General features: G+C 34.5%; 1 protein-coding gene across 16 annotated transcripts in view; it reads right to left on the bottom strand.

The window, feature by feature from the left end:
• Positions 1-22,666, bottom strand: part of DMD (dystrophin) — a 2,843,071-nt gene that overhangs the window by 1,377,494 nt on the left and 1,442,911 nt on the right. For all 16 annotated transcript variants that reach the window (XM_079909736.1, XM_079909735.1, XM_079909718.1 and 13 more), the window contains 4 exons: positions 14,898-15,043; positions 9,019-9,231; positions 6,085-6,198; positions 4,985-5,140 (listed from right to left, as the gene is read on the bottom strand). In XM_079909736.1, coding sequence (XP_079765862.1) covers positions 4,985-5,140; positions 6,085-6,198; positions 9,019-9,231; positions 14,898-15,043 — 629 coding nt within the window. The remainder of the gene's footprint in view (positions 1-4,984; positions 5,141-6,084; positions 6,199-9,018; positions 9,232-14,897; positions 15,044-22,666) is intronic.

The raw sequence follows: 22,666 nt of genomic DNA, 5'->3' as shown, positions 1-22,666 counted from the left end.
CCACAACTACTGAGGCCCACACGCCTAGAGCCAGTGCTCTGCAACAAGAGAAGCCACCGCAATGGGAAGCCTGCACACCACAACGAAGAGTAGCCCCCACTCGCCGCAACTAGCGAAAGCCCGCATGAAGCAACGAAGACCCAACACAGCCAAAAATAAATAAATTAATTAATTAAAAAATAACTCTAATCAAATTATGTTATTCTTCTCTCTGGGATTAAGTAGAGTTCTATCTTTTAAATAACAGAGTTGTAATTGTAAAGTCTTAATACATAAGGCATACTTTTAGTATAATGAAGTTTTCATGGTACTTTACCAAATACTAAATATGTACAGAACCATCATCATATTAATTTTCCTTACACTTTGCAACCACCCTAAGCCTAAGGTAGTTAAATTAAAAGTACTTTCTTTACTCTCCTAGGAGAATGTAGTGCTTCATCTATTGAAGTGTAAATGTATGTTTCATTCTGACACAGCTAGAAGCATGTATCTAACAATTACACTAGTTAAGGTATAAAGATTATTTTGCATAGTCAATGAGCCTATAATAAGCCCAAGTAAACAAGCTGTTAAATTTCTACTTAGATACTCTGCTATAATCTTTTGAGGTAGTTGGCAAAGTGACAATAATATTAGAGTGACTAACGGAACTTAGGCAAAGACTTGTAGTAAAAAACATATTGCATGCTATAAAACGAAACCAGAAGAAAGGGATCAGGAGTGATTATTTTAAAAGGAAGGAAAGAAAAGAAAAGGAATTCATTTTGAGGTGACAGCATGAGTGCATTGGAAAGAACACCAGCTTTGGAATCTGGATACCTGTACTCAGTCACTAACAAGCTAAGTGAACCTGGAAACATCACTTCATTTCTCTTTATCTCCACTTCTTAACTAACCTAACAATTGGAGCAGAAGATTTCCAAGGTCTTTTCCAAATTTAACATTCCACAGCTCTACAACTGATCAGAGAGAGATGAATTTTTTTTTTGTGGTTTCGTATTTTAGAAGGGTTTCTGTGAAAACATTGAGGTTAAAATCACAATTTCTCCCTCACCTTTATCACATTAGTGATGTCAACCTTCTAGCCTTAAATTTACCAATCGACCGTCAGTTTCAGCAGATTATATTGCATCAACCTCTTGATAAAATAGAAAGTTCTTCATGTTTCCTGTTCTAGAATTTGTAAATCTAACATTCAGCACTGCCCCTCCCCATTCTACTTCCTTTTCCCCCCACCTTTATTAAGATACAATTGACATAAAACACTGTTTAAAGTACACATATATATTGTGAAATGATTACCACAATAGGATTAGTCAATGCCTTCATCATCACACATAATTACCGTTTTTCTTTTTATCGTGAAAACATTAAAGATCTACTGTCCCAGCAACTGTCAAGTATAGAATATAAAACTGTCAGCTGTAGTTACCATACTGTAAATTAGATCCCAAGAACTTCCTCATCATAAACCAGAAGTTTGTACCACTTGACCAGAATCTCTTCATTTCCACCACTCTGCAAGCCCTGGAAGTCCCCATTCTACTCACCTGAGTTTGGCTTTTTTAGATTCCACATATAACTGAGATCATACAGCATTTGTTTTTCTCTGACTTATTTGACCTAGTACGATACCCTCAAGTTTCATCCAGCTTGTTGCAAATTGCAAGCTTTCCTTCTTTCTCACAGCTGAATAATACTGTGTGTGTGTGTGTGTGTGTGTGTGTGTGTGTGTGTGTGTGTGTGTGCGCGCGCGCGCGCGCGCCACATCTTCTTTATCTGTTTATCCCTGACCAAAGCTTAGGTTGTCTCCTTATCTTGGCTATTGTGAATAATGTTGCAATGAATTTGGGAGTGCAGATATCTCTTTGAGATCCTGATTTCATTTCCTTTGTAAATATACCCAGAAGTGGGATTGCTGGATCATAAGGCAGCTCTATTTTTAATTATTTGAGGAATCTCCATACAGGTTCCATAGTGGTTATATTGTGTGTGTGCTGGAGGCCGCGGGGTGTGATGTCTAGGTTATGAAGCTGGGAGTGAGTGGCTGAGGCAGGGTGGAAGACAAAAATCACTGGAGCGGTTACCAAGGAACCGAGGGCTCAGGAACTAGAAGAACCATCTAAGAAGATACTGAAATCACCAAGAATTATGACAGGAGTTAACAGTGAGTCAGCTGTTAAAATACTCAAGGAATGAGGCAGAGTGACCCAGGGGTCTGTGGATGACTGCACCCAAAAGATGCATTGACTTGGAAAGACAATGATCTGCAAGGTACCAGAATGACATCCACCTGGTTTCTAAATCCAGTGTTTCTTGATAACTATCTAGTATAAATTTATAGCCATTAATAATTAAAATATATAATCATACATTATTTATTTAGAAATTATAAATGCTTTATAATTTTATATATGTAGGTTTATGTCTATTTCATATCCATTTATTTTATTTAACAAGTGGTTATTCTGTGCTAGATACTGATCTGTACAGCTTACAAACACAAATTCATTTAATTATTATTTTAAAATTCTTATAAAGCAGGCAGTAATATCATCACATTGTAAAGACTGGGAAACTGAAGCACAGAGAGATTAAACAACTCTTCCAGGATCACACAAGTAGTTTATGGTGAAGGCAAGATCTAAACCCAGGCAATCTGGTTCCAGAGCTGTTGCTCTTACACATTGTTTGCCTCTCTATCCACAAGAAAGTCTTCTCCATCCATCAGAGTTTTTATTTTATCCAATTTGGCCAAATATTTTGGGGAAGTGGGTCTGACCAATCTTTTCATTGTGAGATAGGAGTTATCTTACATAAATGTTATCTTTATTTTTGTGTACATAGTTTATACGTTCAATTTAAGCACCCCACTTGAATTCCAGATGTATTTTGACTGTCTACTTCTCCAAAATAAACATGACCAAAATAGAAGTACTGATCATTCTATTAAGCTAGTCAATTTGGTTCCTCCCTTAGCTCGCAGTCTTTCCTTCTTTAAAGGCACAGTAGCCAACACTGTTGCTCAAAACAGAAAACTCTGAATATGCCTATCCCTCCCTCCCCATCACCCTGGACTTTCTGCAAGCATTCTCCTTCAGCAAGCACTGCCATTTCTAATGGGGTCTGATAAAACATAAAGTCAAGAAACGAATGTGTACTTAGGATAAGAATAATGATCAAGGAAGGGTGGATGTGAGTGTGAAAGCCCTGATGAAAAATATAACAAGGAAGAACTTGCCTAACTGGTTAGAAGAAACAAGAAAAATGAGTGACCACATTGAGTGAGATAAGCTTGCTGAAGTTGGCCAGGGAGGATAGAGTTTCTACAAAGTTTGACTCACACAAGCACTTTGGTCCAGTTTGCCTAGAATAACACAGCCCCTCTTCATGTTAATTACTGTATAATGGTAAAAAACACATAAAAGCAATAAACAGTAATGAGACAGAGCAACAAGAGTTCAAACCAGCTCTATCTCTATGGGAGAACTTGGAAAATTATTGGGAGAGGTTTGGACAGTTAACCAAACATGACGTCATAAGAGGATTATACGTTTCAAATTTCTTCATGTCTCTCAATATCCACTAACATCCCCGGCTGTTCTTTGCCAGTATTATTTCCTACCTGGATAACTGGGATTCCTACGTGCTTCCACTTGTGCCCCTTTGGTCTATTCTTCATATAACAGGATTATATAGCAAACTTTTAAACAACCACTTTACATGATGCCACTTCTATACCTAAAGGTCTAATAGCTTCCCATCGTACCTGATATGAATAGTAAATCCTCACTGTGACTTAAAAGAAAATTAATGACTTATTTCCCGCCCATTTTCTCATAAAACTTGTTTTGCTGTTGTCCTCTCCCTTGCTCTAAATAAACTGGTGTTGTCCTTTCTATTCATCCATTAAAAGCATTCAACAAACAAATACCTTTCATACTGGCCTTCCAGGAAAACATCAATGATAAAATCTATTCTCTAGGTAATATTTTTTTCCTGAACATCCCTTCTAGAACCAGCTTACTGCAGGAGAAGAATGCAAGCTAGCTGACCCAGGGCTATCTCATCTGTGAGTTAATAGAACTGCTGAGCATTTGTCAGTGATGGTATTAGCTGGGTGACTTGTCTTGACTTTTACTTGTCCAAATTCCTTTCTTTTTCAAATTTAGTTTTTGCCTTTTGGCATGATTTCTTTTCAACTTTCAAAGGTTACTTAGAAATAACGAAAGACTGACTGCCTCTAATACACGTAAAATGAAACCTATCATTAACTTCAAAAAAGGTATTAGTGTACTGAAAAGCAGTCACTGCATTAGGTCAAAATTTCATCTTTTGAACAAGAAGTATCTGATGTACACTACATGTGTATGTAATATTTTCTCTTCCGTAATTTAATCTTAAAATTGGAAATAAATATCTATAAAACACTCTGCTATATAAAAATGAGGAACTCAGATGTGAATGTACAGTTATTTTATATGTTTTCTACTGAGCTATTCTTAACTATTTCCCAATCTTAATCCATTTATTGAAAGGGACGTACTGAAGAAGCCAAACTTGTCAATCTTAACAATCAAAAGTGAAAAATACTTATCATATTTGTACATATGCATGCATTACTCATTCATTTTATTTCTGTACCAAGTATAGAAGTAAAAAGTATCTTTTGTTGATCCAACTACTTGTATAAAGTTATGCATTGGAGAAAAGATTCAATAAAAATAATGCCTAAGAAAAGGGCCTTATTGTTCAGAATGACAGCTGCATGCGATAAGGTCATTTTAGGACCCCAATAAGATGAATATACTATTTAAAATATCTACTATGAAAATAATTTATATGCTAGACAAAGGCTAGTTTTAATTAACTGTGCTTTAAAGCAACAACATAGAGACTAAACTTTTTAAAAGGGCAATGGTGAAGGGAGACATTAAGAAATCATAATTAAAAAGAAGCGAGCCACAGAGATTGAACATACCTGTCGGCACATGTGGTCCCACTGAGTGTTAAGTTCTCTGAGCTCTGTCTCCAGTCTAGAAGCAAACTCTGGCTCCGCTTCATTCTTTATTTTCTGTCCACCTTCATTGACACTGTTTAGACTGGGCTGAATTGTCTGAATATCACTGACTAAAAGCTAAGGAAATAATTCAATTTAAGTTAGCTGAAAAAATTACCACAACCTATTTGAAATGCAACATAGGTAGGAAACATATAATTAGGAATCATGACACTACACATGAATTTTGCCCTTTAAAATCTGAAATATATGTTGCAAAAAAATGTTCAGTGGTTTTTATGGCATGAATGAAATAGGGAATTATGTATCTGTAGTCTACTTATATTAGTTACAAAAGTAAATACGCTTAATACTTCGTGTGAGAAAACTGCAAAAATGATGAGTTTTATACATTATTATTTTTGAAGGAATTTTGATTTTCAAACACAGGGTATTGCAATAATTGTTTATAGCAAGATGGTGTGAAGGTTATTTTTAAAATGGATTTGCTTTTTTAGCTTTTATTCACAAAGAAAGTTCTTTAAAGAGCTAGATTGTTCTCCTCCCACTGCATGACAATTGTATAATCATATTATTTCAAAATACACGTTGTCTTATACTACAGTGCAACACACATGGTAAGAAAAACATAGTATGACTGATAACCTGTAATAAGATATAACAAATAGCTCAAAAATTCTTTACCTTTAAATTAAACTGCATGTTATATCAAAATAATACTGTAAAGTGAGTGTTGAGTAAAAGGCAATATTTTGTCTATTTCTCTCTTATTTAGCCCAGTTTCTCAACCTTGGCACTACTGTCATTTGGGGCTGGGTAATTCTTTGCTGTGGGGTGCTGTTCTGTGCATTGTAGGATATTTAGATGCATCCCTGGCCTCTACCCACTAGACGCCAGTAGCATCTACCCCACCCCAAGTTGCCACAAATGAAAACGCCTCCAGACATTGCTAAATGTCCCCCAGAGGGACAAAACTGCCCCTGGTTCAGAATCATCAATATAACTAAATAATATTTTCCATATAAAAGTCTTCATATGAAAATATCATATAAAAATCTTACCCTGCACTGCTTCAGCTGTTTTTTAAGAATTTCTGAATCCCCAAGGGCAGGCCATTCCTCTTTCAAGAAAACATCAACTTCAGCCATCCATTTCTTCAGGGTTTTTATGTGATTCTGAAATCAGAGACCCATTTTAAGGCATTATTGGGGTGCTGATTTATCTTAACACAATTCATCACGGTGATATGTTTGAACACAAGCCTAGGAACAATTCCCATGTTTGAAGGATGTCTCTATGTAGCTCTTCAGGAAAAGAATATTTTCTCTAAGACTGCATTTTTATGGCCTACTGTATGAACACTGGTGTATGAAGTCTGCTATTGTTAAAAATAAAAAATTACTACCAAATGTGGTTTTATGATGTTGCTCTTGAGAACATTAAATCATATCCCCCTCTAGAGAAATTTTAAGTTACAAAACAACTCATGATGATACTAAGAATGTGCCCTTAAGTACATAAAACAAACTATGAACAGTAAACTCAATGTAATGGTGTCTTTATAGCCTCCCTAAACCTGAACTTCCAAAAAACTGTTTTCTACAGTTGACAGTTTACATAGCCCCTCCAGTTGAGAACTTTCAGAACAAGATTTTGTCATCTTTAAAGAGAGAAAAAATTTGCTTTTCGTTTCCCATTTGCCTGACCAGGGTGAAGTAATGATCAGGTGGAAAATGTCATCTTTTATCATTTGTAAATAGCCAAGTACATCCCATTATTTTCTCACATAATGTCTGTTTGTTCTGCTGCTTTTGGGGGGCTACTTTTCAAGTGTATGATTTTTCAAACTCCTTTATTTGCCTACAATTCAACTATGCTGTCCAGATGTGCTACTTTCTCCTTTCTTAATTAAATTTCTATTGAAAATGTGTGCTTCTCAGAAATTTTCCTCTTCAATATGATAAATAATAATGACTTTAAAAGCATTTGACTGAATCTAGAAACTTCAACATTATTATCTGGCTGACATCTTTTGAGCCTAGTTTTGCTCTTTTCTTCACATCACCACTGTCCTAGTTTAGATCTTATTATTGGCTCCTTGATTATTGCATTAGCTCTTTTTGGTATCTGCTTCAGTCTTACTCCACTCTAATCCATTCTCCACAGTGGTGCCAGTATTATTCTCTCCTCCTTCCTCTTCTCAAAGTGATGTTTTAAAAACACAGATATTATCTTATCTTTCCCCCCTTAAAGTAACAGTTCCACCTTATCATTATTTTTAATCCCATCACCATTAGATTATAATTCATATTCCAAAGCATGGTGACCAACCCATTCACGATCTACCCCCAGACCACTTCTCCAATCACATATTTTATTAATCTCCAAACATATCTTTTGTCTCCCCAATATTGAACTACTTCCAGTTAATTGAACATACTGCTCCATTTTGTCAGGAACTCTTTCTTCCTCTTTTATTAGGTGCCTAAATTCTACTTATTCAAGGTGTAGTAAGATAAACCATGCTCCAAGAACATTTCATAACCCCTTTTCCCAGTTTATGTTGCTTTTCTTCTCTTTCCACTATCATAACGTTTACTGCACTGTTTAATTTACTTACTGTGGTAGGTTAAATAATGACCCTCCAAGATGTTCAGGCCCCCATCACTGGCACCTGTGAATACGGTGCCTCATATGGCAAAAAGGAATTCGCAGATGCGATTAAGTTAAGGATTTTGAGATGGGGAGATGATCCTGGGTTATCCAGATGGGCACAATATAACCACAAGGGTCCTTATTAAGACGGAGGCAGGAGTGTAAGAGAGAAATTGGAAGGTGTTATACTACTGGCTTTAAAGACAGAAGATGGAAACATAAGCCAAGGAATGTAGTTTCCAAAAGCTAAAAATGACAAGGAAACAAATTTTCTCCTAAAGCCTCCAGAAAGGACACAGCCCTGCCTATACCTTGATTTTAGCTCACTGAGACTGACATTGAACTTCTGACCCCCAGAACTGTAACATAATAAATGTGTGCTGCTTTAAGCCATTAAATTTGCAGCAACTTATTACAGCAGCAATAGGAAAAAAATACACTCACCTTTCTCCTTCACCAGAACATGGGCTCCTTGATGGCAAGGACCAAGTAATTGTACCCTCTTTCGCCAGTGGTACTGATAAAAATGTTTTTATGTATATGTGTGTATGCATGTATATGCATGTTCCTACGTAGAGACACATAAATGTGGATGTTGTGCTTTAAAGAATGATTTAAAACTGCTTGGTCTTTTGGTTTGTGAAAGGTAAGAAAAAAACAACTAAGTAGCTGGACTGGGATTTAGATCCAAAGGCGTCTTATTCCAATGCTTTTCCATCATGCCATGATGCTTTCAAGATTCTTCCCAGCATTAACATTCTTCACAATAATTTACCACATAAGAGAGATATTACCTGCATCACCAAATGTTTTAAACTTTAGACTACAGTGTAATTGTTGGTTTACTAATGCTTGGGTGATCAGGTGGCACTATTCAAACAAATTAAGTCAGTAGAAGTTGGTTTGTAGAAGGTGATGGGGTCAAATTTATACATAAAATTACAAGTGAAATATGCTGATGAAATGATATGACTATATTACATGGTAGATAACTTCTTATCTATTCATAAGCTAAATGATACCTCTATTTAGAGGACAACCAGACTAAAGAAAAGATGGGTTTTGAAAATTACTGAGCTAAAAACATGTTTAAGTCCTATTGGTATTGGTGAAAAAAAAAAACTAATTCTAAAGAAAATCTAAGAAGCAGAACTCTTAATTAAAGTTTTCTTAAAATCAATAGGCAGACTATACTCCTTTGAGACAGATTTGTGTCTTTTGACCTTATCACTGACTTTGAGGGACTATGGAGGTTAAATGTCTTTAAATTTTGTAACTCATCATTAGGAGACAAGCAAGTAAAGAAAAAAATGAATATAAAAAGTAAAATCTTGAAGTACCTGAAGTTTTCGGAGTTTAGCCATTTGCTCCTCCAGCTTTTGGCAATGTTCGACCAGCTGGGCACAGAGTTTCTTCCATCGGCCCTCAATCTCTTCAAATTCTGACTGATATTTCCTGCTAATATTAGAGGGCGCTTTCCTTGACATCTCTTTCACAGTGGTGCTGAGATAGTTCAGGCCATTTTGTTGTTCTTGTAGAGAGTTTTGTAAAGCCTCAAAATTAAAAAGAAGAAAGTGCATTTATACTGACTGATAAATACTAACGAGTTTCATTGTTCAATTTCATTGACTAGTTTCAGATAAATCAAATTACTTAAAATGAAAGCTACGTGATTCAAACATCTAAAAATAAATTATGTACATTAATTATAAAATAGTCATTTAAATTCTAATTTTAATAAGAGTAGTTTACACATTATTTAATAATATTTTATTTAAAAATCTATGCCTAGTCTTCTGAACAATGCCAAATATATACAAAGCTATATATTACTGAACCAAAGAGCTTTAGCACACCTAATTTTATTACATTTTGTCTGTATATTAATAACTGCATTTATGATTCAATTAATGGAGTTTAACTTAATTATACTGAGCCTTTAAGTAAGATAACTTTTAACCTTCATAGATAAAAATATAACTAAATCAGATTGATAGATGTGATAACAAAGCTCTGAATAAGTTACCAGATGGAAGGTTTACTAATGCCACTTAATGAATGTTTTTTTATTTTTCAAAAGATACTGCTCTGTTCTGTAGTATCACAGTGAAATTCTAGGGAATTTTGGGGAGAATTTACAAACTTGATTTTACATTTGTACTGTATAATCTATTCCACCCCTTATAACACGATGCATATCTTTAGGTTTCACCGACTCAGTATTTATTTAAATGTTACTTTCTGGTTATAAACTAAAAAGGGTGAAGATAAAAAATTGAAAAAAATACCCATTATATACAACTATTACTTTTTTTTTTTTTTTTTTTGCGGTACGCGGGCGTCTCACTGTTGTGGCCTCTCCCGCTGCGGAGCACAGGCTCCGGACGCGCAGGCTCCGGACACGCAGGCTCAGTGGCCATGGCCCACGGGTCTAGCCGCTCCACAGCATGTGAGATCTTCCCGGACCGGGGCACGAACCCGTGTCCCCTGCATCGGCAGGCAGACTCTCAACCACTGCGCCACCAGGGAAGCCCACAACTATTACTTTTTACATAAACTTCCAGTTCTTTCCATGTAAAACTAAACCTTGAAGAGCTAATCATATTTTACCACTCACATATGCATAATTATGTGTCAAACATAATTTGGTGGTTGCATACCTTATGTTTATTTTGTGATGTTATTTTTTATTTTTATTTTACTTTATTAAACTGTTACCCTTGATTATTTACACAATATCTAGTATGCATAGAACTACATTTTTTTAAACATCTTTATTGGAGTACAATTGCTTTACAATGGTGTGTTAGTTTCTGCTTTATAACAAAGTGAATCAGTTATACATATACATATGTCTCCATATCTCTTCCCTCTTGCATCTCCCTCCCTCCCTCCCTCCCTATCCCACCCTACTAGGTGGTAACAAAGCACCAGGCTGATCTCCCTGTGCTCTGCGGCTGCTTCCCACTACCTATTTATTTTACGTTTAGTAGTGTATATATGTCCATGCCACTCTCTCACTTTGTCCCAGCTTACCCTTCCCCCTACCCATATCCTCAAGTCCATTCTCTAGTAGGTCTGCATCTTTAGTCCCGTCTTGCCGCTAGGTTCTTCATGACTTTTTTTTTTTTTAGATTCCATATATATGTGCTAGCATATGGTATTTGTTTTTCTCTTTCTGACTTACTTCACTCTGTATGACAGACTCTAGGTCCATCAACCTCACTACAAATAACTCAATTTCGTTTCTTTTTATGGCTGAGTAATATTCCATTGTATATATGTGCCACATCTTCTTTACCCATTTATATGTTGCTGGACACTTAGGTTGCTTCCATGTCCTGGCTATTGTAAATAGAGCTGCAATGAACACTGTGGCACATGACACTTTATGAATTATGGTTTTCTCAGGGTATATGCCCAATAATGGGATTGCTGGCTCGTATGGTAGTTCTATTTTTAGTATTTTAAGGAACCTCCATACTGTTCTCCACAGTGGCCGTATCAATTTACATTCCCTCCAACAGTGAAAGAGGGTTCTCTTTTCTCCACGCCCTCTCCAGCATTTATTGTTTGTAGATTTTTTGATGATGGCCATTCTGACCGGTGTGAGATGATATCTCATTGGAGCTGTGATTTGCATTTCTCTAATGATTAGTGATGTTGAGCATCTTTCATGTGTTTGTTGGCAATCTGTATATCTTCTTTGGAGAAATGTCTATTTAGGTCTTCTGCCCATTTTTGGATTGGGTTGTTTGTTTTTTTGATATTGAGCTGCATGAGCTGCTTCTAAATTTTGGAGATTAATCCTTTGCCCATTGCTTCATTTGCAAATATTTTCTCCCATTCTGAGGGTTGTGTTTTCGTCTTGTTTATGGTTTCCTTTGCTGTGCAAAAGCTTTTGAGTTTCATTAGGTCCCATTTGTTTATTTTTGTTTTTATTTCCGTTTCTCTAGGAGGTGTGTCAAAAAGGATCCTGCTGTGATTTATGTCACAGAGTATTCTGCTTCGGCTTTCCTCTAAGAGTTTGATAGTTTCTGGCCTTATATTTAGGTCTTTAATCCATTTTGAGTTTATTTTTGTGTATGGTGTTAGGGAGTGTTCTAATTTCATTCTTTTACATGTAGCTGTCCAGTTTTCCCACCACCACATATTGAAGAGGCTGTCTTTTCTCCATTGTATATTCTTGCCTCCTTTATCAAAGATAAGGTGACCGTATGTGCGTGAGTTTATCTCTGGGCTTTCTATCCTGTTCCATTGATCTATCTTTCTGTTTCTGTCCCAGTACCATACTGTCTTGGTTACTGTAGCTTTGTAGTATAGCCTGAAGTCAGGGAGCCTGATTCCTCCAGCTCCGTGTTTCTTTCTCAAGATTACTTTGGCTATTTGGGGTCTTTTGTGGTTCCATACAAATTGTGAAATTTTTTGTTCTAGTTCTGTGAAAAATGCCAGTCGTAGTTTGATAGGGATTGCATTGAATCTGTAGATTGCTTTGGGTAGTAGAGTCATTTTCACAATGTTGATTCTTCAAATGCAAGAACATGGTGTATCTCTCCATCTATATGTATCATCTTTAATTTCTTTTATCAGTGTCTTATAATTTTCTGCATACAGGTCTTTTGCCTCCTTAGGCAGGTTTATTCCTAGATATTTTATTCTTTTTGTTGCAATGGTAAATGGGAGTGTTTTCTTAATTTCACTTTCATATTTTTCATCATTAGTGTATGGGAATGCAAGAGATTTCTGTGCATTAATTTGTATCCTGCCACTTTACCAAATTCATTGATTAGCTCTAGTACTTTTCTGGTAGCATCTTTAGGATTCTCTATGTTTAGTGTCATGTAATCTGCAAACAGTGACAGCTTTACTTCTTTTTCGATTTGGATTCCTTTTATTTCTTTTTCTTCTCTGATTGCTGTGGCTAAAACTTCCAAAACTATGTTGAATAATAGTGGTGAGAGTGGGCAACCTTGTGTTGTTCCTCATCTTACTGGAAATGGTTTCACTTTTTCACCACTGGGGACGATGTTGGCTATGGGTTTGTCATATATGGTCTTTATTATGTTGAGGAAAGTTCCCTCTATGTAGAACTACATTTTGAGCTAAGCAATTTATTGTGAGCCTTCTCCCATGTCATTAAGTATTTTTCAAAAACAGATTTTAATTGCTTCTGCAGTTCATTTAACCATTTCCCATTATTAGCTGTATAAATTAATTTTAAGTTTTCCACTCTTTTAAATTATGTTTATGATCTATTTATGTATATCTCTATGTATCTATATCTGAAAAGTTTTCCTCAGCAAAACTTACATTCAATTTACATTCCCTCCAATAAGTGAGATGTAGTTCACTGCTGCCAGATCTGCACTTACTATATCTTTTGGGTTTCTTTTTTTTTTTGCAATTTAGTATGTAAAAAATAGTATCTCATTTTGTAAATTTGTACTACATCCTTACAATTTCTTTTGTTAATTAAAGTATAGTTGAGTTAATATATTAGTTTCAGGTGCACAACATAGTAAGTCAGTGTTTTAATAGATGATACTCCATTTAAAGTTACTATAAAACATTGGCTATATTCCTTGTGCTGTACAAGATATCCTTGTATCTTACTTATTTTACACATAGTAGTTTGTACCTCTTAATCCCATACCCCCATTTTGCCCCTCCCCCACCCCTCTGCCCACTGGCAACCACTAGTTTGTTCTCTGTATGAGTCTGTTTCTGTTTTGTTATATTCATTTGTTTTATTTTTTTAGATTTCTTTTTGCACTTTAGTACGTAAAAAAATATCTCATTTTGTAAATTTGTACTACATCCTTTACAATTTGAGGTACAATTTTTCATAGGATTAATGGTCATTTATGTCTCTTTCTGGTGACTACCTTATTAATGACTTACTCAGACAAGTGTTTTCCTTATCTCATTTTTCTTTAAAATTGGCTCTGGTATTTTTACAATGTTTGTGATCACTTCCATTGATTTTTGTGCTTCCCCATATGTGTTTAAAGTTTTATTAAAAATTTCTCCAAAATTTATGATTAAAATGTTTTTGACTTTTTAATCTATGTGGTAGCTTGTTTTGGTGTAACATTTGACACAAGGTTCTAACTTCATTTTTTTCAGTTAGTTAATAATTCATCTTCTCAATAATATTTATAAATAATTTTCCCTCCATCACTGTTTTATCAATGGAAATACACTGTTCCATTCATCTGCATACAGTTTCTTTTATACTTAACCCACTCTCCTAATTGCTATACCTTTGTACTCTTATGTCCTTACATTTATAGTTTTATTAAGTCACATATTCTTCAAAGTAAATTTTGGAACTATTTCAGGTATTACAAACAACAACATAAAGGGGCAAAAAGATTAAACAGTTATAGGTTGTTTGGTATTATAGTAGAGGAAATAGTTTAAATAGTACAACATATACTGGGAAGTGTTTAAGTAAAGATTTCTTTGAAGAACTTCTTCTAAAATTACTTTTTTAGGAAATAATATTTAATTCCCAAAAAAGAACTCTTGATATAACAAAGTTAAATTTTTAACTTTTTTTAATTTAATTCTCAAAATGTGGACATATTATCTCAGCTCTTAATACAATGAATGAATACACTTTAATGTCTTACAAAATAAAATGTGATTAGATATACAACACAGGCTTTTCAGAACTAGCAGGGAAAGTATTCTAAAATCTCATACAAATTATTTCTTTAATTTCCCATATTAGTATTTTATTTCCTGATATAAGACTATTAAAATACAGTGACTAGAACTCAAAACTTAATTACAATATTACATCAAAAGGGGTTTAAATTAAAACTAATTTTATAACTACATTAATTTTACCACTTTCTTTTTGGAAATGTGAGATGAGCTCTAAATCAGCAAGCAAAGGGGAGGAATAATACCAGAACTTCTATAATAATCAAAATCCATGTTTCTGAAAATACACACTAAGCAGGAAAGAATATACTTCTTAAGTAGACCGTATCATTGTTTTCAAAGATGGAATTTTTATCTTATGGAGAGAAGGCACAAATGCATAAAATATTACACTTTTAAATTCTTAATCTTCATTTTTTCAGCTGGTAAACTATTACACTTGTCACAATTATTTTAATTCTAGTATTATATTAAGGTTATAGCAATGTGATTGCTGGATAGATGAGATCTGTACTGTATTGTTTAAGACATTTAAATAGGCACAGACCTGTAACTCCCCGAGTCTCTGCTCCATGATCTCATATTCAGTGACAGTAACCTGAGGTACAGAGAGTTTGGTTTCTGACTGCTGGATCCACATGAGGATGGTACTCATGGTCTCCTGATAGCGCATGGGTGGCAAAGTGTCCAAAACTTTATCGAAAGGGAAAAAAAGAGAATCATTTAACCATTTAAAACTTTGTCATTTGTTTTCCTAAGCTGCCAGCAAACTCAATCATACTAATAATTACAAATATTAACAAAGTGTGAAAATGTGAATATACAGATTAGAATATGATTATGTTGTTGAAGATAAATTCCTATTACATGCCTGATATTTTGACAGAAACTATGCATATATTACATCGAATCCTCCTATCAGCCTTGCAAGATTTGCATTGTTTAATTCATGTTTTTTAAGGTGAGGAAATGGAGCAACAGAGAGGCTGAGTAACTTGCCCAAGGTAACACAGATGGTAGTTGGAGAAACCAAGTAGAGTTCATGTATATTTGACTTTGAAGACTACTCTCTTTCTGTATTATCATTTGCCTTTGGGGAAAATAGTATCATTATCTACAGCAGGTGATATTTTATATTACATCAGTTCATGCTGTATTTTACTAAAAGAAACACAATTTGTGTGCGTTTAGTGTCAGAAACTCTAATAATGATCACGTACATTATCATTCTTAATTCTTACAATAAACCTGTGAGATAGACATTTTTATTCCATTTACATTTGAGGAAACAGAGGCTATAAAAGAAGGCCAACTAATCTGTTCATAGTCAAACATCTAGTAAGTGTCACAGCCAGGATTTTAAACCAAGATCATCCTGTTTCAAAGTCAAAGCCACCAACAGACAATGTACTTTCTCTAACATATATATATATATATATATATATATATATATATATATATATACACACACACACACACACACACACACACACACACACACCACACACACACACACACACATATATGTATATGTACATACATATATTCATTCCAACTATATATAAAATTAGGGAATGAAATTTATATATATATGGGAAAGTACAATGTGTGTGTATATATAGCTATATACAAGTTTTTAATCTAAAATGTATATATACTATTTATTACTATACATTATTTTCTATTTTATACACGCCCACACAGATTATGTGACTTAAGTAGCTATACTGACCATGTTCAAGGTTGAGAATTTTGGCAGAAAACTGGAAACCATAAAAATGATCTTCAGTGTTTTAAGAAGAATAAAAAAGAAATTGTAGAACTGAAACATGCAATAAGTGAAAAAGTGATAACACAATGAATAGGTTTAAATGCAGATTAGACAAAGCTAAACAGAGAATTAGTAAACCTGAAGGTAGGCAAGAAACATATACATGTATGTGTGTGTGTGTGTATGTATGTGTATTTATATATATGTATACATGCATATACATATATATCTGGAATGAAGCATGGAGAGACAAACAGATGGAAAATAAAGATGAGAGAATAAGAGACATAGAAAAAAACAGTAAAATGAACATAAATGTATCCCAGAATCACAGAGAGACATGGGACAGAAGCCACATTTGAAGAGATAATGGCTGAGAATTTCCCTAAACAGATAAAATCACACTGCAAAATACTAGCTCAAATCACTATATCCAATTGCATTATTTAAACCACATTATTTTTATCAGATAGCCTATGAGTTTCACTTCTATATACCAATTCCTTCTGAACTAAATGAAAAGAATATAGGAAAGTACTTTGCACGTTTGTTAAGTGGGGTTTTCAAATGGAAAATATATTTCTAGAAAGTGTGTTAGAAAGGGATACTGAGAATTTTACTCAATGTGCTTATATTTATTTGGCAGTTCATGCCCAAATATATTTTAAGAGGCCTTCTTTAACCTGAGCACTTCTGATTTCATACTGGAGGATCTCAAAAGATCTCTGTGGTACTTTAAACCTCACTGCTTTCTTTCATATAAATAATGTGTTTCTCTGCTAACTACATACATTTGAATGCTAGGTAATTATTAATAAAAACAAAGAGGGATCTCATGAATAGTACTGAAGTAAAGCAGTATTTAGTTATGATGAAGCAAAGAGATGGAAGGAGACAGGTCTATGGGTAGAGACAAGGAGGTATGTTGGATAGATTATAAAATGTACCAAGTTTAGTTTAACTGAACTTGAACATATACATTCTGGAAAACAGTGCTTGTTTTCCTTGTGGCAGTGGCTGGGACACAATAAACATTTATTAGAAGCTTGTCAGAGGTGATATGAATCAGTCCAATTTTATCCAGATGATGAATATATGTCAGGAGAGAAAGGTAAGTATAGAAAGAGTTGATGAAGATATTAGGGTTACTTTTTATTAGAAAAAGATCAACAGGTTTTTCATTAACATCTATCAGAATTGCTTCTCCATTCTGTTTGTACAGAAGGAGGCTGTGTAGCATGACAATTAGCAAGTCTGATTATGCAGTTCAGTAAACCTGTCTTTTGGAATTGGCTCTCCACTCACTAGCTTTGGCAAATTACTTAACATTTTAGCATCTTAGACCTCATTTATAAAAATGGGGATGTAGATACTTTGGGGAGAATTAATTGAAGTCATTTATTATTCCTTCATTCAGCCAATAATTATTCAGTGCTCTGAGCACCAGGGAAGCAAGAAGTAAAAATTAAAATAGCAAAGCGTTGGCTTTCATTATGCTTAAAATCTAATTGGTGAGTCAGAAAATTAACAAACAAATCAAGAGACTATAATGACTAATAGAAATAAATGGCAGTGAAGAAAAATTAAGTTATGGCGGTGGGGGGGAGATCCTTCCAGATAACGCAATAAAAAAAATTTAAGATTGAGAATTAGATATAAAAATGTTGGAGCAACGAGGATTTACACAAGGGATGGTGGGCAATCAATAGATTAGCAATGGAAGATACTACCATCTCCAAGCTTAGAGGGACAAAGGGAAGAGGTGTGAGATGGTGTTACAAGAAACCAATAATTGGAACCACCCAGCAGGAGCTGAATTCACAGGGGGATTCCCTTTGGGGATGCAGGGTCCCTGAGGTATGCTGTTTCCAGAGAGGGCTAGAAAGTTGGAGGATTCATTCTCAGCCACTGATGGAGAGGCACCCTGTAACACTGAGAGGGGAAGAGAATATTCTATCTTCTCTCCTCTTCTCACCTTCAGTATCCTCCAAGTGCCTCCCACTGGCTGAACCAAGCAGGTAGACAGTTTAAAAAAAGGATCCTAGGAAGTGTAGTTTTCATAGGAAGAGCAGGGAATGGCACTGAGAAGAGACAAACAGAAGATCTGCCTGGAGAGGATGGTGCGAGTGCGTACAGAGGGGAGGGAACGGAATTTGAGAGGGGCAACAAAGTACATCAGTGGTTTTACCAATATTCCATTTCTTAAGTTTAGTAGCTCAGTATGCAGATTTCTATTTTTTTCATTATTTAAAAAAATGTCTATATGTTACAGAAACTCTTTGAATACAATAAAAGTATTAAATAAAATAAAAAGGATAGAAAGGGACCAGACAGTGAATAAAAAAGCCCTCTCTTTGGAAGTATCACTTGACAAGAGACTTAAAAGCACTGAAGGAGGGAGCCATATGAATACAGAGAAGAAAGGTTTTCCAGGTGGGTAATAACAAGTTTAACAGTCCAAAGACATGAGTATTTCTAGTAAGGTAGGAGCACAGCAAGGAGGCAAGTGTAGCAAGAACAAAGTGAGCAAGGTGAAGTGTGGTGCGACATTAGGGCAGGGGAAACTACGACCATGAAGGCCTTTGTAGATCTTAATAAGATGCTACATTTTATTCTAAATTTGTCTCTATATTTGCTGATTACTGCATCCATTGTTGGGTACATATTTGCTATTATTATTAGCTAGAAGGGAGATGCAATACAACAGGAAAGTGAAGGAGACGTACTCAAGACTAAGTAGAAATTTTAAGAGTTTAATACAAAGTTTTATCTATGTTAATAAAAGGAGAACACTTCCTTGCTAGGGAGAGAACAAAAGCTGAATAGAGGCACTCATGTTCTTTCATTTGTGGGGAGAGGTAGGTTCCTTTGAACTAATTTTACTTTCTAGAGAACCAGATGCATAGCCAAACCTAAGACATTGCTCTGAAATGATTTACAAACACACACACATACACACACACATGTCCACACATGAAGACATACAATGCATGCATATGAATATCCTAACACACACAGAGTGAATTTAAAAAGTTAGTGTCCACTTCATCCTGCAAAGAGAATCATGATCAGACCAAACTTTAAATAATAATAATAGATAAAGATCAAGGGAAATGGTAACAAAAAGGATGAAAGTGTTTTATTTGTTTAACTTCAGGTTTACTTAAATACTGTTGTTTCAGTACTGGTTAATACTTAATGGTCATTTAAAAATACATATACAAGGCATAGTTTATTATATTGCACAGCATATTTAACCATGTATTTGGAAGAGTGTTTAGACTGTGCTGAGGATAATCTTGGCATTTGTAGCATCCTGGGGAAAGATTGTATTTGTAGTTGTAATTGTACCTACATTAAATGAGAGGAAACAAAGATTTTCTGACTTGTCAGCTTATCACCAAAGTGATAAGGTAGCATGAGCACTGTACAAGTATAAAACAGTTACTTAACTCATAAGTATATGTTATAATATTATAGATGGTCCAAAACTCAGTCAGCATCCACCTATGGAATAGATCAAAGGAGGGAGGGAGGAAAGGAGATAGACAGATAGACAGACTGACAGAAATAAAATGCCATACATTCAAAGAATCCATTGTTTTTCAGCACAGGCCAGCATAAAACAAAAATCTCTCAAATCCAGAAAGAAGATGACCACTGAAACATTCTATATTATTAAATAATAAATTTGATTGATCTTTCTTCTATTAACCAATACAATTCTAGCTAAATCTTAAGAAATAATCACAACTTGATACATTATTTTTCTTTGTGTTAAACAAAATGTCAACAAAGTATGCATTAATTTGCATTATTCAATGAATAACTTACATTATGTAAAGTCTCATGTTCTCTTCAAAACCCTGATAAAGTATTGAAGAATCCAGACCACCATTGCATGTGGGCACTATTTACCATATTGTATAGATGGAACATCTTATTCTGTATTCTGATTCGGGATGTTTGGGCACATTTTTTTCCTTGAAATCTGGATCCTAAGTAAACTCTCTGGGTGTTTCACAGGTGGATTGCTTTGGGGAGGAGCTAGAACTGAAACAGGACCTAGCAAGTCCATAGTTTCTGAACTAGCTATCTCACTACCCATGTGTGGGTTCATCAATCAGGAAATACATCTGAAGAGCTGTGGGAATAGTTACCCAATGGGCTCTAATCTCACCCTCAAGTCCACTTCATTTCTAAGGGAGGCCCTGATTGTCTTCTCCCTTCTTTAGCTTCCTTCTGGTCTCTCAGTTTAATGAGAAGGGAAATATTTCAGTTTCTGAACTGTTGATATTTTTCTGTATAACTGCTTCGGATCAGTATTCGGATGCAAGACGTAAAGTTCTCTCGTTGAGAGCTAAACCAAACTTCCACTCTATTCTGAGAAGACAGAACAACTTGTGAAAAGATCAAATGCCTTTGTTAGTATCTCACAGGTAAGTTATTTAGCTCAAGCAAAAACCCACACAAGGGAAGATCCTTCCTAGTCTCTCCACGTGTACTTTTGCTTCCTTTCAATCTATCCTCACTGCTCAGTTTCTGAAAATGCAAAACTGATTTATGATGTTATATCACAGCATAAAACCCATCAGTATTGTTTCATTTTTCTCATGTTAGTGTCTAGAACCCTCACCGTGGCTCATAAAAGGCCCTTCTAGACTGTTTGCCTCTCTAGGCTCACCTTGAATCACTCTCTCCTCTCTGTGCTCCAGGGACACAGGACTTCTCAGATTCTTAGCTAGCCAGCACCTACTACCCTTAATCTCACTAATTCCTGTTCATCTTTCAGCTTCTGTGTCCTCTCTGAGGACTAAGAAAGATAATTTATAAGACTGTTGTTTGTAGACTAAAAATTACTATGAATATAGAATACATTTAACTTCTAATATTATTTTCTCATATCATCTTTGCCAAATACCAACCACCAATTCCTCACACCAGTTTTCACCATTTAAAGTACACTTAAGATGTCAAGATTTTGTTTCATTGTGAGAACACTAGTAAAGAAGAAAAGGAAAGAGGGAATGAAAGTCAAGATGGATTCCCAAGATGGTAGCTCTTACTTGCTGAATACTTAATATGTTCAAAGCACCATGTAGTAATACAAGAAATGAGATTTACTCCCCGGTGTAAGTTTGGGGGAAAACATACATATGGAAAATTCCTTGAAAATAATTATTAATTAACAAACTGAACTGCAATATGACTTGATGTGGTGAACTTTTATTCACCATTTTTATATATGTACATAATACATATATTATATATAAATATATATTACATAAAATTATATATAATTTATACATATAATACACAATATATGCAATGTATAAATTATATATACACAATTTATATATAATATTTAATACACATAATGCATATAAATTATATATACAAATATAAATTGAATAATTTATAATTCATATATATAATCCATATTTAATTAATGATTATTAATGAATCAAAATAAGTTTTCCAAAAGAGTGAATCAAAGTGTTAGAGATATTTGGTTAATATAGTGGAAAGGAGCACATTTATTTAGACATAAATGAAATGAAAATATTTGGCACTTTTATAAACAATCATCATATATATGCAAGATAAAGAGAAGACATGCTAATATAGATGGGTATACTGATAGCTATATGAACAGAGGTTATATATTAATATATATTTATATTATGGTGTCATAATCAAATCTGTTATCATCACACATCAACATTCTGAACACCTTTAAAAGAAACAGAAAAAAATGTTAAACCTTAATATAATGAATAAGTCTATGTAAATTAAAAAAATTTCAGTGAATAAGCTCCTCTGACAACCAGTTACAGTATAACCATTAACATGTACTTGACTTTAAGGGAGGTTTATGGATTTTATGATAAGAAAAATGCATTATTCTTAAATAGGTCAACGTTTGAAAATTTAGGACATTTACAATCTTCTCCCCAATTGATTTTACAGAGGCCCAGCAACAAGTACACTGAAATCCACAAGAGGGAGCTGACGTTACTGTAAAGTTGTATTACCTGATTCCCTATCAGGAAAATAAACCCCTCAGTAAAAATGACTTTGAAGTAAAAGAAAGGGAAAAAAATGCATTTATCTTTCATTACATGACCTCACCAGGAAATAAAAAGGAAAAAAAATAGGAAAGTGAGGAAAGCCCGTGTATTACCCTAGGCTGATTCTAGCATTGTTATTATGTGGTAAATTTTTTGCACATTTGCAAAGGAAAGCAGTTAAAAATGTGTGTTCCAACAAATTAAAGTTTCAGTAGAAAACAAATATATGTTCTTGTGATTCTCATGACAACTTTGAGGATGACTTTTTAAAAAAAATATTTTTACCTTAATGCCTTAAAAATCTAGTTTTACTCTATAATCCTTTGTGTGTACATATATATACACATGTATATATGTGTATGGTGAACCAAAGACCCATTCGCTAATGCTTAAAAATGTTCATAAACCTGCTTGTCAAAGGAATTTTTGTCTGATGAGTAGGGATATTTGGACTGTGTATTAATATCATAAGAG

Source organism: Stenella coeruleoalba, assembly GCF_951394435.1.
Source record: "Stenella coeruleoalba genome assembly, chromosome: X".
Taxonomy (NCBI): domain Eukaryota; kingdom Metazoa; phylum Chordata; class Mammalia; order Artiodactyla; family Delphinidae; genus Stenella; species Stenella coeruleoalba.
The sequence above is the reverse complement of the archived record's forward strand: the minus strand, read 5'-3'. Positions and strand labels throughout refer to the sequence as shown.